This window comes from Peromyscus eremicus, chromosome 18 (assembly GCF_949786415.1).
Source record: "Peromyscus eremicus chromosome 18, PerEre_H2_v1, whole genome shotgun sequence".
NCBI classification, from domain to species: domain Eukaryota; kingdom Metazoa; phylum Chordata; class Mammalia; order Rodentia; family Cricetidae; genus Peromyscus; species Peromyscus eremicus.
The window spans coordinates 11,653,960-11,668,190 of record NC_081434.1 but is presented as its reverse complement, the minus strand read 5'-3'; the positions used below and the strand labels follow the sequence as shown (position 1 = coordinate 11,668,190).

Here is a 14,231-nt window from a genome sequence, read left to right as displayed (position 1 = left end):
GTGATCCACTGGAAGAGATGAAACATCTTGTCCCGTGTCACATGGCTAGGGAGTGACAGGGCAGGTTCTAGAGGCTGGCGGTTCACTTTTAGAACCAGTGTGTCATTCAGTACCATGCCGTGTGTAACTGCACAGTATCTAAGAGATGAAAGACGCTGTTTGGGAGGCAGCTAGCATGCCGCTCAAATACAGGTTTGCTCTCCTTACCACACAAGCGATCCGTTTGGAGATTTAAATGTCAGAACGGTGTTAGACATGATGGTGACTCAGTGTCAGCACTGAGGGGGGATGGGTAGGAGGATCCCAAGCTCCAGGCCAGCCTGGGCTGCATAATGAGACCATGTCTCAAAAACCAATAAGGATGGGGATGTAGCTCAGTGATAGAGTAACAAGCCTAACGTGCCCAAGACCCTGGTTCCACCCCCCACCCCAGCACTGCAAATGAGATCCAGAAAAATAACAATAGTAAAAAACAGTCCATCTTTGTCCACCAAATCCATCAAATGTCCTAGGCTGGTCCTTGAAGGAATTTCACGTGGGTGACTTTAGACTCTTTGCTGGTTCTGGGAGTGTGCCATCCTTCATTCAAGGCCCTGGCTTGCTTGCCATTAGAGTGAAAGATTCTCTGGTTCAGACTCAGGGTGGAAGAGCCTGCCCGAAAGTAGTCTCTCTTCTCCAGAATAGCTTCCGGGGAAACTAGCAAATTAATGACCTTTTTTCCCTGTCACCAAAAGGTAAGTTCCCCTAATAGAGGGAAATAACAATAAGGATAAGCAGGCTAAAAATACACACCTTTTGGGGGAGGAGTCAGTGGCTCAAAATTAACCTAGTCATAAATTACGGAAGTGTGCACCTATAGACACAGTATGACGTAAGAACACCATTTGCAGCTGGCGAGATGGCCCAGTAGGTAAAAGGTCTGGCTGTGCGAGCCTGGCAGCCAGAGTGTAATCTGCGGACCCGTGTAAAGGGAAAAGGAGAGAACCAACTCCACAACGCTGTCCTCTGAGCCCTACACATGCACTATGGTATGCAAGTCTTTACCTCTCACTATAGAAATGGGGGGAGGGAGAGGGAGAGATGGAGGGGAGGAAGAAGAGGAAGAGGAAGGAGAAGAAGGAAGAGGGAGAAGAAGAGGAAGAGGAAGAGGAAGACAACAATGATGAGGACATTGACAACCAGTTAGGCTAGAAGGACCGCAACCTCACTGTCATGGGAGGGCCCCGGTTTTTTCCCCCTCTGGTCTCAACTTCAACAGCAGTCTCTCGGTTCTTGTGTTCCCCAAAGAGAAGAATTCAACAAAACACAAGCAATGTTCCAATCAAGCAGTCGAGCGTCTAATTAAAGCAAGCAAGGAAGCAATATATCATCAGAGAGACTTCCCTTTGCAACAGATGGAGACCATTACAGAAAACCACAGCCAACCACAATGCAGAGAACAGTGGCCAAGTGGTGCCCGGCCGCAACCAATCCATCCACAAAGCGACTCCTGCAGCTACATAGAGCTCAGGGATCCTTGTGGAAGACAGGGTAGAAAGTTTGTAAGAGCCAGAGGACCAGGAAATCTGCTGTGAGATTGCTTCTCCTTAGAAATGTCAGGGAGGCAACACCCATGGAATCTCAACACTATGGCTGCCTAAGCAAGACCTGGACAAGGATGACTCCGGTAGACTCGCTAAATCACACCAAGCACCCTCCTAGACAAGGAACTACAGGCAACCAAGTAATGCTAAGGATGGGAGAACTAGTCTTCCCTGGGGAGGAGCCCCCTGTTGGTTATCTAATCCCCAGTGGTCAGTCTTGGGATGATAGACATGTAAGTATTATTATAGGATTATAATAGCACTCAAAGAAAGGAGGCCACGCATGAGAGAAGATGGGGTGAGGGAACATAGAGGAGAGCTTAGAGGGTGGAAGGGGAAGGAGGAAAATGATATAATTTGTAACAGAAATTGCTAAACAGTCTTATTAATAATAAAAAAAACCCAGAACCAGATATTGGGGTGAAAGCTGAAAGATCAGAGGAATAGGACAAGCAACAGCCAACCTCACCTTACCAACTCCTCAGCCTCTACTTCCTGTATACTCACACCTTATGTACCTTTCTGTGCCCTGCCATCTTACTTCTTCTCTCTGCCCAGCTACATCACTTCCTCTTTCCGCCCAGCTCTATCACTTCCTGTCTGTCTGTACAGACCTCCAGACCTCTATGGTTCACTAGTGCTGGGATTAAAAGCGTGTGCCACCATGCCTGGCTCTGTTCCCAGTGTGGCCTTGAACTCACAGAGATCCGGATGAATCTCTGCCTCCTGAATGCTAGGATTAAAGGCTTGTGCTACCATTGCCTGACCTCTATGTTTAATACAATGGCTGGCTTTGCCCTCTGATCCCCAGGCAAGCTTTATTTGTTAGAGCACAAATAAAATATCACCACAGTAATTTGATTTTAATTAAAAAAAAAATGTTGGTTTGTTTTTAAAAAAAATACTCTTTAAAAACAAATAAGAGGTCTGAGTCAACCAGTCACTGGGGCTTAGATTTCTCTTCTCTCTCTCTTGTCCTTCCCTTGTGCCTCTCCCAGGCCATCTTCTAGAAAAATCCCCCGATATCCAGAATTCGGTCTGTTATAAGTAAGTGTATAGGATGCAAGAATATGTCAAAGAGCTTAAGTACACCTAACGTTGCAAAGTTCTCTAGAGGGAAGGGTAACAGCCCTTTGTCTTTGTTCCTCTGGTGGAGAGAGATCTCTAAAGTCGCTTTGATCTAATCTAGGTACTGTTCACTATCACCCCTCATCCTTATTCCCGTGTTCGGAGCCCTGGGCTGGCGCAGTGAGCACGGTTACTATTGTTCTATCCTGACCACCATTATCTTTTATGCTGTGTCGGGGTCTCGAGTTGACCCACCCACTGGCCTTTATGTCGTATGTTTGCAGGCCAGTTGGTTACTACGTCCTGGGTCTAACCTGCCCGACGTCACCCCGGAACTGGAATGCTTCTGTCGTATAAAACAGAAATCCCAAAGGCAAATCCATTGTTGAGCTTGCAATGGCGACCACATCTTTTAAAACCCAAGACACTGGAGGTGCAGAGCATGTATGGCAGAGCATATGCATAGCATGTGTGAGGTCCTGGGTTTAGCCCCAACACCAAAAACATTAAAGGGACATCTAAGACGTCTCTTTAAGGACTTGTTTGCACTTCAAGAGGATGCTCAACTTCTCATTATGATTACTGACCTGCCCTTCAAGAGAGGCAGATTGAGTTGCTATCTCTCCCCCAAGGGACCAATAAGGGAAGCTGGGACTTTTTATAGTATGAGACCTCTAGAGGGTTTTTTTTCCAGCTTTGGGGATTTAAAACAAATTTCCTGTCTCTGTGTGAAAAAAAAAGAAAAGAAAAGACTAGGGAAAAAAAACAGACATTATGATGGTTGGGACATGATGATTTATGTCTATTTTTTTTTTGAAAACTCATTACACATGAATAATTTTCAGTTTGTGGTGTGGGGAAGGAGAAGAACTAGAGAAGGGGACCTAGAGAGTGGAGGGTAGTGGGGGAAGAAGATGAACTTTCACCTTGGCTGTTCTGTTTGGTTGATGACTGCTCATTGGCACGCACTCCTATGTTCTCTAGGAGCCTTAACCATGCTGAAATCAAACAGAAGAAGAGAACACATTCTTTCCCCTTTTCAATTAAAAATGTACCGTCAGGCTGGAGGTAAAGCTCCGTGGTACAGGGCTTGCCACTAACCGCTTGTGTTCTTGGTAGAGCACACACAAAGCCTGGGTTTGCTGCCTGGCATTGTTTATGGTTTTGGTTTTTTCTTTTTTAATAAAAAAAAAGATAAATAAAAATGGAAAGGCCTTTCATTTAGGAATGAAAACTCCCCAAACCACCCCATCACCTGAGGAATACAATGAAGCCTAGCTTCGATGTCTCCATCCATGGGGACAGATGTGTGAGCAGATGAAACCCCACCCTTCAGTGCATCCTGGCAGAGTCTAACCCAAAACCAGATGTTTACTCTGAACCTCAGGACTCACTTACACGGAAGTGCCGCAAGATGGTCCATGTATTCTGGAACTAACTAGAAAACTGACTCCTTTCCAGAGCCCACCCCAGAAGGCACTTGGTTGGCAGGTCACAGATATTTCCATCAATGCTGGAAAAACCAAAAACGTCCAACTAATCTCTGGGCCAGGGGTGACCTCAGCTCCAACTGACCTCCTCTGATTTGCCTGTTCATTTAGCGGCTCGTCTGTTTATTCAGCATCCCTGTGTTGATCCTCTAGGTATTATGTGCCAGGACCGTACTAAGTGCACAGAGAATCATGGCTCCTGGCCTGCGTGTAACCTGTGGTCCCAGTAACTGTGGAGAGTTGCACGAGGAACATCCATCCCAGCCTGGCGGGAGGTGGGGTTATGTAGGAGAAGAATAAGAAAGATGTTGGAGGCCAAGTGGCCCACACCTCTAATCTCGGCACTCAGAGTAAGGCAGAGGAAGGATGACTGTTGCCAATTCACCATCAGCTCAGTCCACATAGCAAGTTCTAGGCCGGCCAGGGCTACACAGAGAGAGCCTGTTTCTAAAATGTACAAGGTGGGAGGGCAGGAGATGGAGAAAGGAAAAGAATAGTGGCCGGGGAGGAAGAGGAGAAGAGGAGGAGGGTGGATGGAAAAGGAATTTTTCTTGCGTGAGTGGAAGCCGGCCACTGCGGTCACACTATCCATGCATGTTGGCTCTTTAGGGGGCAACACATAATGAAGACAGGCTAGAGCCTGTCCTGCGGCACTGAGGGGGGTACTCAAGGCAGGAAGGAGCAGAACCTTGTCAGCCCCACTGTGCTGCTAAAGGACATGGGCTTTCTGTTGATGCCACAGGAACCATAGCAGATAAAGCAAGTGGCACGTGGATCCAGTCTCGGTGACTAGTCCCCCAAGACATACTTTCCAAGAACGGAAATATCATGCTTGCTCTGGATCATTTTCTTCAATGATGGATGAAATAGAATTGAGTATGTTGCCGAACAATAGGGTCGGTTAGTGATTTGCATTTGTTTCAGCTGGCCAGATGCTGGGTTCGAGAGACGTCTATAAACATTTGTTGAGTGAATAAAAGATGAAAGTAGAGACGGGGGAGGGGGGGATACACACACACACACACACACACACACACACACACACACACACCCCGCACGGCACACACCTTTAATCCTAGCACTGGGGAGGCAGAGGCAGGTGGATCCCTGAGTTCAAGGCCAGCCTGGTCTACAGAGTGAGTTCCAGGACAGCCAGTGCTACACAGAGAAACCCTATCTCAAAAAACGAACAACAGGCCAGGTGGTGGTGGCGGCGGCGGCGCACGCCTTTAATCCCAGCACTCGGGAGGCAGAGCCAGGCGGATCTCTGTGAGTTTGAGGCCAGCCTGGTCTCCAAAGCGAGTTCCAGGAAAGGCGCAAAGCTACACAGAGAAACCCTGTCTCGAAAAAAAACAAAAAAAAAAAAAACAAAAAAAAAAACAAACAACAACAACAACAAAAGGTGAATCTGTCTACAGGATGGTTGTTTGCATGATGAACATGTGTCTGATTTTATTTTGAAGTTCATGTCAGGATTTATAAGTGGGTCATTTCCCCCTGACGGCTTCATTGACTTTGTCAAGGCCACTGACTCCAACTTAGTCTCATATTTGTAGTTTGGCCAATGTCTAGTCAGCTGTCTAGTTCCTGTGTGTGTGTGTGTGTGTGTGTGTGTGTGTGTGTGTGTGTGTGCATGAGACACAAAGAGAGAGAATGGGTATGTTCATGTGTGTGTAAACTGGTATCTGAGGTGTGATATCTGTGAACTAATTATTTGGAGGAGATTTCTTAGAATTCTTTGTTGTGGAACTCACAGTACTTGGAAAGAGGCACTCCAGTGGTTGCCCTATTATATTGAGCACAACACAAGTGAAAATAAGGTCGACCAGACCCTGTAAACACAACCAGACCGGATCCCACAGCTTTGGAGCGAGCACAGTCACTACGCTTGCCTGGAGGCCCGAAGTAAGAGGAAGCTGGGCAGACAACAGCAAATGCAGCAGAGCCCGGTGGAAAACAGACAGAGAAGACCGGGCAGCATCTGCAACCTCGCAAACCCCTTCCACAGACCCCCATCCCTTCTCTGTCCCTCTCCAGTTCTCCTCAGGGTAGGAAAGCTGAAAGTCTCCCCCATCCGAAGTTGGGTACACAACAAGCTTAACTCAGACCTTTGTGTTTGTGTGTGTTTTTGTTGTTATTGCCATGTTCATTTGAGTGTGTGTGTGTGTGTGTGTGTGTGTGTGTGTGTGTGTGTGTGTGTTTTCCATCTTGTTGAGCAGCAGATTGGAGCACAACAGAACAGCAAGGATACTGGACAGACACACTTCTGCTGGAGTGGTCCTTTGCCCTGTGTGTGCCTAGAGGTACCTGGAAACCTGGAGGTAGTGGCATGCCTTTAATCCCAGCACTCAGGAGGCAGAGGCAGATAGATCTCTGTGAGTATGAGGCCAGCCTGGTCTACAGAGAAAGTTCCAGAACAGCCAGGGCTACACAGAGAAACCCTGTCTTGAGGAACAAGAAACACCCCAGAGTCCAGAGTTCCCATCAGATACTGGTGGGGCCCAGAGATGTGTGTTTCTAACCAGTTCTCGGGGCACATGGGTGCTGCCCTGGGTCTGTACTTTGAGAATCCCAGCCTTCTGAGGCCTGGGCATGGAAGATTACTACTAATGCCTACTGCTGGTGGCTATTAGTGTTAAATGGATGAAACTGAGTTTTGTTTTGTTTTGTTTTGTTTTGTTTTTTAAGCTGGAAATGACACTAAGCAGTCATGGACATTTTGTACACACTTTTTGCCTTTCTTTTGTTATCATCTGCTTGGGTTTTTTGTACCCAGGGCCTTGCGCTTGCTTGCTTTGGTTTTGTAATAAGTTCTTTTCCTCCACTTCACATGCAGAGGACGTGTGAACTTTAGAGACAGGTTTAATTTGAAGATTAGGGTTATGTTGACCTCGAGAGCATGTGGCACTCAGCTCCTCAGTGGACTCGCCATTATTTGCATGTTGTACGTGATAAGCCTCTTGTGTGTGTGGTAATGGGATAGTACGTAGGGGAATGCCCTTAAGGGTTGGTGTCAGATCCAAGATCCTCTTCAGGAAGAGTTAAAGGAACTCAGAACAGTCGATAACTTGTTCTTGGGCACCCTTGTAGCCGCTTTCCAGGGGGCCGATTACTCCTTCTGATCTTTGAGGAAACTGAAACCTGGTACACAGAGGGAGTGCTCGCAAGCTTGACTTAGGTCAAAGGGCGCTTGTAAGGCCATGAAGAGACACGTGGAAGTCTGGGAAACCAGAAATTGATTTAGTAGTCTGGGTACCAAATCCTACATTTGACAGACTCATGACAAACTGCAACTGCAGCTCTACTCCAGTGACAGGGCCATTCAAGGTCCCTGCCCCTCTCTGGACGTGTCCAATGGGACCCTCAGATTGTTACATCCACACCCACTCTGGAATGTTCCTAGAACACAGCCTCCGGTTCAGTCACTGCCAGGCAGCGAGCAGAATCCGCTCCAGGGTAAACCACAGGACATGCACTGCTTGCCTGGGGGCTTTTCCCAGGATACGCTTGGAGACTGGGGCAGTCTGGTGTTGTCAAAAGAGTTTGGGAATCAGAAGGGACTGGATTTGAACTCAGTTTCCTCGGCTATAAATTGTGGCCAAAGCCCTCCTCACGGAGGTTACGGGGATCAAATAGCATGAAGTGTGAACCTGACATAGACCCTGACACATAATAGCTGTGCTTAACAAATGCTCTTTTAGTATGCTGATTAATTAAAAATTGGGAAAATCAAAATGTGAAAATAAACTATTTGGTTTTCTCACCTTATTATTATCTCTGTGAGTCTGAGGCCAACCTAGTCTACAGAGTGATTTCCGGGATAGCTAGGGCTACACAGGGAAACCCTGTCTCAAAACAAAACAAACAAAAAAAAAAACTATGGAGTTCATTTTGTGTTGGCCAACTGCTCCTGGGCCTGGAGTCTGTCCTGGAGTGCAGCTGATATACCCAGTGACATTCCATTATAGAAAACTGATTTTCTTTCCCCAGCAGGTATCAATTGCAAATAGCTTCCTGGTTGGGGTGGGACTCTGTGTCCACTTCCTCTCAGTGCTGGGATGCTGTCTGCAGGCTTGAGCCTGTACGGGTCCTGCGCATGCTGCCATAGTCTCTGAGTTCATGTGGGCATCAGTCCTGTCCTGTCTGGAAGACACTGTGTCCTTGGTCATCATCCATCCCCTCTCTTACAATCTTTCTGATTCCTCTTCCACATAGATCCCCGAGCCTCGAGAGGAAGAGTTTGAAGAAGACATCCCATTTAGGACAGCATTCAAAGTCTCTCACTATGCACACTGTCTAGCTGTGACTCTGTGTTAACTCCCATCTACTGAGAGAAGAAGCTTCTCTGATGTGGGCTGAGTGAGGCACTGATCTATGGTTATAGCCATATATTACTAGGAGTCAATTTATGGCCACATTCCTTTAGCAGAATAAGAGTAGTGAGTTTTCCTCTAGGCCTATGACCTATCCAGTCTCAGGTTCTTGGCCATTTTAGCAGTGGAAGGTATGGGGTTTCAACACTGAGTGGGCCTTAAATCTAATTTTTTAAAGTTGTTGGTTACATGAATAACGTTTACGCCACTATTGCACATGTAGGTCGCTGTGTTAGCTGACACCCTCTTCTGACCTCCAGGCATAGACGTAATGCATATGCATACATGCAGGCAAAACTCACATACACATAACATAATTATATAACTACATCTAGAAATTATTATGTGTACACATGCATATGTGATCTGTATATGCATGGGCACATGTGTGCCCTGGAATCCATGTAGAAGTTAGAGGGTAACTTTTAAGACTCAGTTCCTCCTTCCATTGTGGGTTCTGGGGACTAAACTCAGGTCACCAGGTTGGTGGCAGACACTTTACCCACTGAGCCCATCTTCTATATTTCAGTGAATGCTTCTAAACTGTAAATCCTTTCCTGATCCCCCATACAAACCCAGTTGAGCACCCATGTGACAAGCCCAGAATTTCTGTCAAACCCATGTCAGTAAGTCAGATACTGAAATATCTTGAATGCGAGTTTCATTTACTCAGTGGAAAGGAGAAAGCTGGTTCTTACCTTCCACCAGGACTTTGGCTCAGGCTTACACAGCAAGCTGTTTTACTTGCTGAGCTATTTTTCCCACCTAACTCAGAGCACCCCTGTTATTTGCTACAACTTTGGGAAATAAAGTATTTTCAACCTTACTGGGGGGGGGGGGGAAATTGCTTAAATTTTACTTTGGCAACTATATGGTTAAAAGCGAGTGGTTTGTCTTTTGTTTGCTTACTTGAGTCCAAGCTAGAGGGCCCAGTGTTGGTAGAGAGGGTAGTTAAAGCCCCTGAAGAGGGTCCTCATGCCAAGAGGATTATGCATTCTTCAGGTGACTGATTGCTCCTCCTTCTCAGACTTGGAGCCACTGAGGTCACTCAAGGTCAGTTTCTTATCCTGCAGTTCACCTAGAGGTCATCCACACTGAAAGTGGAATTGAGTTTCCCCCTGAAGGATTCCCGCCCCCACCCCCCCACTCCCCCACCCCCCACCCCGCTTACGTTTGATTGATTTGATTTTCTTTATACTAAATAATATTGGGTATCCATTTCAAGCAGAGTTTTGTTGTCATTCGCTGCCATGTATGGGAGAAGGCAGCAACTGCAGACTTTGAATTATGAACAGCAGCTGTTGTTGCGATGGTACCGAATTTTCCCCTGGACTACGAGGACCAAGACTATACTCAACTCAATACAAATCTGGGATGACCTATCCTTGGAAGCACTAATAATTACAAAAAAAAAAAAAAAAAAAAAAAGAGTGTTTCTCAGAACAAACTCAAAGAACCATGATTAATAGTTGCCTCGTAAAAAAAAAAAAAAACTTTGTTTCCTATGAAAATGTTAACTTTGTAGGACTGAAGTTCCAGATGACCAGAGAGCTCGCAGCAGTGGGGAATGGAGGAGTTCTAGTTAACTAAGTTCAGGTGGGGAAATGATGGGGTGGAGTGTGTCCCTCCCCACATGGCAAAGCCAGAGTCATTCTCTGGAATCCTGTTCAGAAGCATCGAGTTTTGAGCCCTGTAGAATGTGTTAGGGTTTCCTGCTGGGAGAAGGGTAACCGTCTCTTCTTTCCTTCTGCACACAGAGCAGCTCCCTACAGGGGCCTCTATTGTTATATATGCCACACTGGTGTGATTATGTTTGCATATTGCTTTGCTTCACTAAATCAGAAATTTAGGGGCTGCAGGCATAATGAAGTGGGAGAATGCGGATTTAGCATGTTGGACTCAAGTCCCGGTACCCTCGTAAAAGATGTAGAGCATGACTTATTTGTACACTCTGAATTAGGGTAGATGGATGACTGGATATAGTGGTCTTCAATAAGCTGATGAATGAATGAATGAATGAATGAATGAACGAACGAGAACTCTGCATAGGGCAGGGACTATCAGCTAAACCACATTCTGGGCATTGTCTAAGAGTTCTTGCAGTTTTGCTGAGTTTAAAGCATCGCTCTGTCATGGCAGAGTTCCCTAAAGTTTTATTCCAATTCATTATGAATACATGCTGATAAAGATGAGTCCCAGTGTGTGCTTCCCCTTGGCCCCTCGGGACAGTGAGCCTTCCTCAGCCCTAGGTGTCCCTGACTGAAGGAACTAGATCTGGAAATCTGCCGACGCCTGCTCAGCATTAGCCCATTTGTTGCTGTTTCGCTCCTTTCCTAGGCTCTTAAATTCCACATATAGCACAGTTATCACAGATACATGAATTCTGTGTGTATATATATGTATTTGTATTTATGTATATATGCATGATATATCTATTTTATACTTACATATATGTTTATATATTTATATAAATCTCTGAAACTACTAAAAGAGCTAGACAATTTTAAAATCAAAAGAGACTTCTTGGGGGCTGGAGAGATGGCTCAGAAGCTAAGAGCATTGACTGCTCTTCCAGAGGTCCTGAGTTCAATTCCCAGCACCCACATGGTGGCTCACAACCATCTATAATAAGATCTGGTGCTCTCTTCTGGCCTGCAGTCATACATGCTGTATACATAATAAATAAATAAATCTTTAAAAATAAAAAGAAACTTCTTAATCTAGGTTTATTGGTAGGAGAGGGGGTTAAGGCAGTGTTTTGTTATATGGCCATGGCTTGCCTGGTACTTGCTTATGTAGACCAAGGCTGGCCTTGAACTCATGGCAATCCTCCTACCTCAGCCTCCTGAGTGCTGGGGTCACAGGCGTGCACCACCGTGCCTGGCTTGACTTCTTAATCGTGTTACCAGCTTGGAAATTTAGCCCCTTGAAGAGGAGTCTTGTTGGTTGGTAGGAGGAATGCTAGAATTGCAGTTAAATAGGCCAGGATTCAGTTCTTCACTCTGGGGATCAAGTCATAGTCTCTTACTGTGTGATCATGGCAGTTTGCATAATAGCTTCCCAGGTGTGAAGTTTGATTGGCAGTCTAGCTCAGTGGGTCACGACAAGAAAGCATTTACGATTACTTGCGGCCGAGCGCCAGCTGTACGGCCCGCCACACGCACAGCCTCGGTGACCCTGTTTCTGCCCTTGCTTGCCTGCACCGCAGTCTGTGGCCGAAAGGGGACTTGCAAGCTTTTCCTTGGCACTCTTAGCTCGGGCTGTGGTTTCTGGCTTACTTGACGGAACTCAATAGACTCAAAGGCACAGCCAAAGCCAGACATGGCAACTCATGCCTGTCACCCTGTCACTTGGGAGAGCTACGCAGAAGACTTGTTAGTTGGAGGCCAGCCTGGTCTCAAAAACACCAAAGAGCAGGGCTGGAGAGATGGCTCAGCAGTTAAGAGCACTGGTTGCTCTTCCAGAAGACCAAGGTTCAACTCCTAGCACCTACATGGCAGCTCACAGCCATCTGTAACTCCAGTTCCAGGGGATCTGACAACCTCTTCTGACTTCCTAGGCACCAGGCATACAGAGGTATACATACAATGCATGTATGTGTATATATACAAGAGGTATACATACATGCATGCAACGTGTATACATACAAGAGGTATACATACATGCATGCAACGTGTATACATACAAGAGGTATACATACATACATGCAACATGTATACATACAAGAAGTATACATACATGCATGCAACATGTATACGTGCAAGAGGTATACATACATGCATGCAATGTGTATACATGCAAGCATACAAGCAAACACTCATAGACATAAAATAAAGATAAAGCTTTAAAAAAAAAAAACAAGGAGAGGATGAGAGGAGATGTTCATCAGTGGGCAAGCACATGCCTTGCTGGTGTGCTGAGCCTTGGATTGAATTCCCCACCACTGGAAAAAAAACAAAACACAACACAGAGGTACAAAGGTACAGCCAAGGCCACATCAGCACTCAATACTAGACCTACAGTACAAGACAAGAGTACAAGACATTTACTTTAAAAAAAAAATCTCCCTCCTGAATTATAAGTTTTACTTTCTTGCTTATAAGCTATGGCACTCTTCCAGTCAACCATCAACTGTGATTTCACTGTATAATTGTGTGTTTCAGCAAGATTGTTGCTACAAGGCTCCAGGATCCCAGAACACAGTATGTAAACATTTGGAAAAATAGGATCAACGTAACCTAATATACTGCTCTTTTAAATTACATTCTAGAATAATAAATGTTTTTATTAAGTTGAGTTTCTTTTCACTCTGATGGTAAATAATGAGCATTTGAAGCATGGAAACGTTTGTCCCATGAACATAAGTCACCATGACATTGTAAAGTCTCCAGGAGGGAGAAGCGTGCCTCCCTTCCCATTCTCTCAGAGTTCAGTTGTCATTTTATGAGATAACTTATTTTTCTCTTCTTTTTCTCTCCTTCTTCCCTGTGAAGGTAGAAACCTGTGGGTTCTCATCGTGGGCCAGTCTCCAAAGGAACACAGAGTTGGAATTCCAGAATTCAAATACGTGGCTAATATGCACGGGGATGAGGTATGTACCCTGGGTGAAATTTCCCTCAGGTTTCTCATGGTCTTGTGTCAACACTGACGAGAAAGCCTGGATGAGGATCACGCATCATAGTCAAGCAGCCAGGGCCCGAGAGGTCTTCCCTGGGAGGCCTGGGAGGAAATTGAGGGGGCCAGCCCAAGCAACATCAGACAATGTGGCTGTACATTTGGTCCCTTGAGAGAGTAACCAGAGCTGCTTTTGTGTTGGCCCTGTGAGCTGCCTCCAGCCCTGTCCAGCGGCTCCCTTCTGGGTTGATTTCCTATCTCCTGTCGATGTTTAGGAAACCCAGCACAGGGGTTCTGTTGTACTTGAACTCAAAGCGATGAGGAGACACCAAATAGTCATCCAGACTCCCAGCATCTGGCATTTTTAGTTTTTCATTTTTCATTTTAATCTTTATTTATTCATTTATGGTGCTAGGGATTGAAACCAGGTCTCATGCTTTCTAGGCAAGTACTTCGTCCCTGAGCTGCTCCTCCAGCCCACAAACATGGCGTTCGGAGCTGTCCATCACAGCTCCGGTGCCTTCGGGGTGCAAGCTTAGATGCACACAGCGTTCCTTCCAACCACCATCCAATCACCACACTTAGACTCTTTAGTATGGTTTTTTTCCAAATGAGAGGAGATGAACACTTTTTATTTTGTTCCACAAAATACCTTTTTTACCACTCTTGTAACAATGGCTCGCGCCCCAGTTTGCTCTCTTTTTCAGTGCCGAAGACCATGACCAAAAGCAACTTGGAGTGGGGGGTGGGGGGAGTTTTATTCCGGGTCATTGAGAGAAGTCAGGGCAGGAGCTCAGGACAGGAACTGAAGCAGAGATCCTGAAGAAAAAGCTACTTACAGCCTCTTTCCCTAGCTCACAGTCAGCTTCCTTTCTCATATGTCCCAAGACCACCTGCCTAGGGGTTGGCACCGCCCACAGTGGGCTGGGCCCTCCCACATCATTCATTACTCAAGAAAACGCCGCCTACGGGCTATTCTAATGGAGGCATTTGCTCAACTCAGGTTCCCTCTTCCCACATGACCCTAGCTTGTATCAAGTTGACAGAAAACCAACCAGGAGTTGGTTTTTCCCACCTTGCTTCCTCTGGATACTTTCAGTGTT

The 14,231-nt window shown here is 45.9% G+C and overlaps 1 protein-coding gene across 1 annotated transcript in view; it reads left to right on the top strand.

The window, feature by feature from the left end:
• The window catches only part of Cpm (carboxypeptidase M), a 74,621-nt gene that overhangs the window by 34,892 nt on the left and 25,498 nt on the right, over positions 1 to 14,231 (top strand). Inside the window, exon 3 of the mRNA XM_059245519.1 lies at positions 13,012 to 13,105. Within this exon, the coding sequence (XP_059101502.1) occupies positions 13,012 to 13,105 (94 nt within the window). The remainder of the gene's footprint in view (positions 1 to 13,011; positions 13,106 to 14,231) is intronic.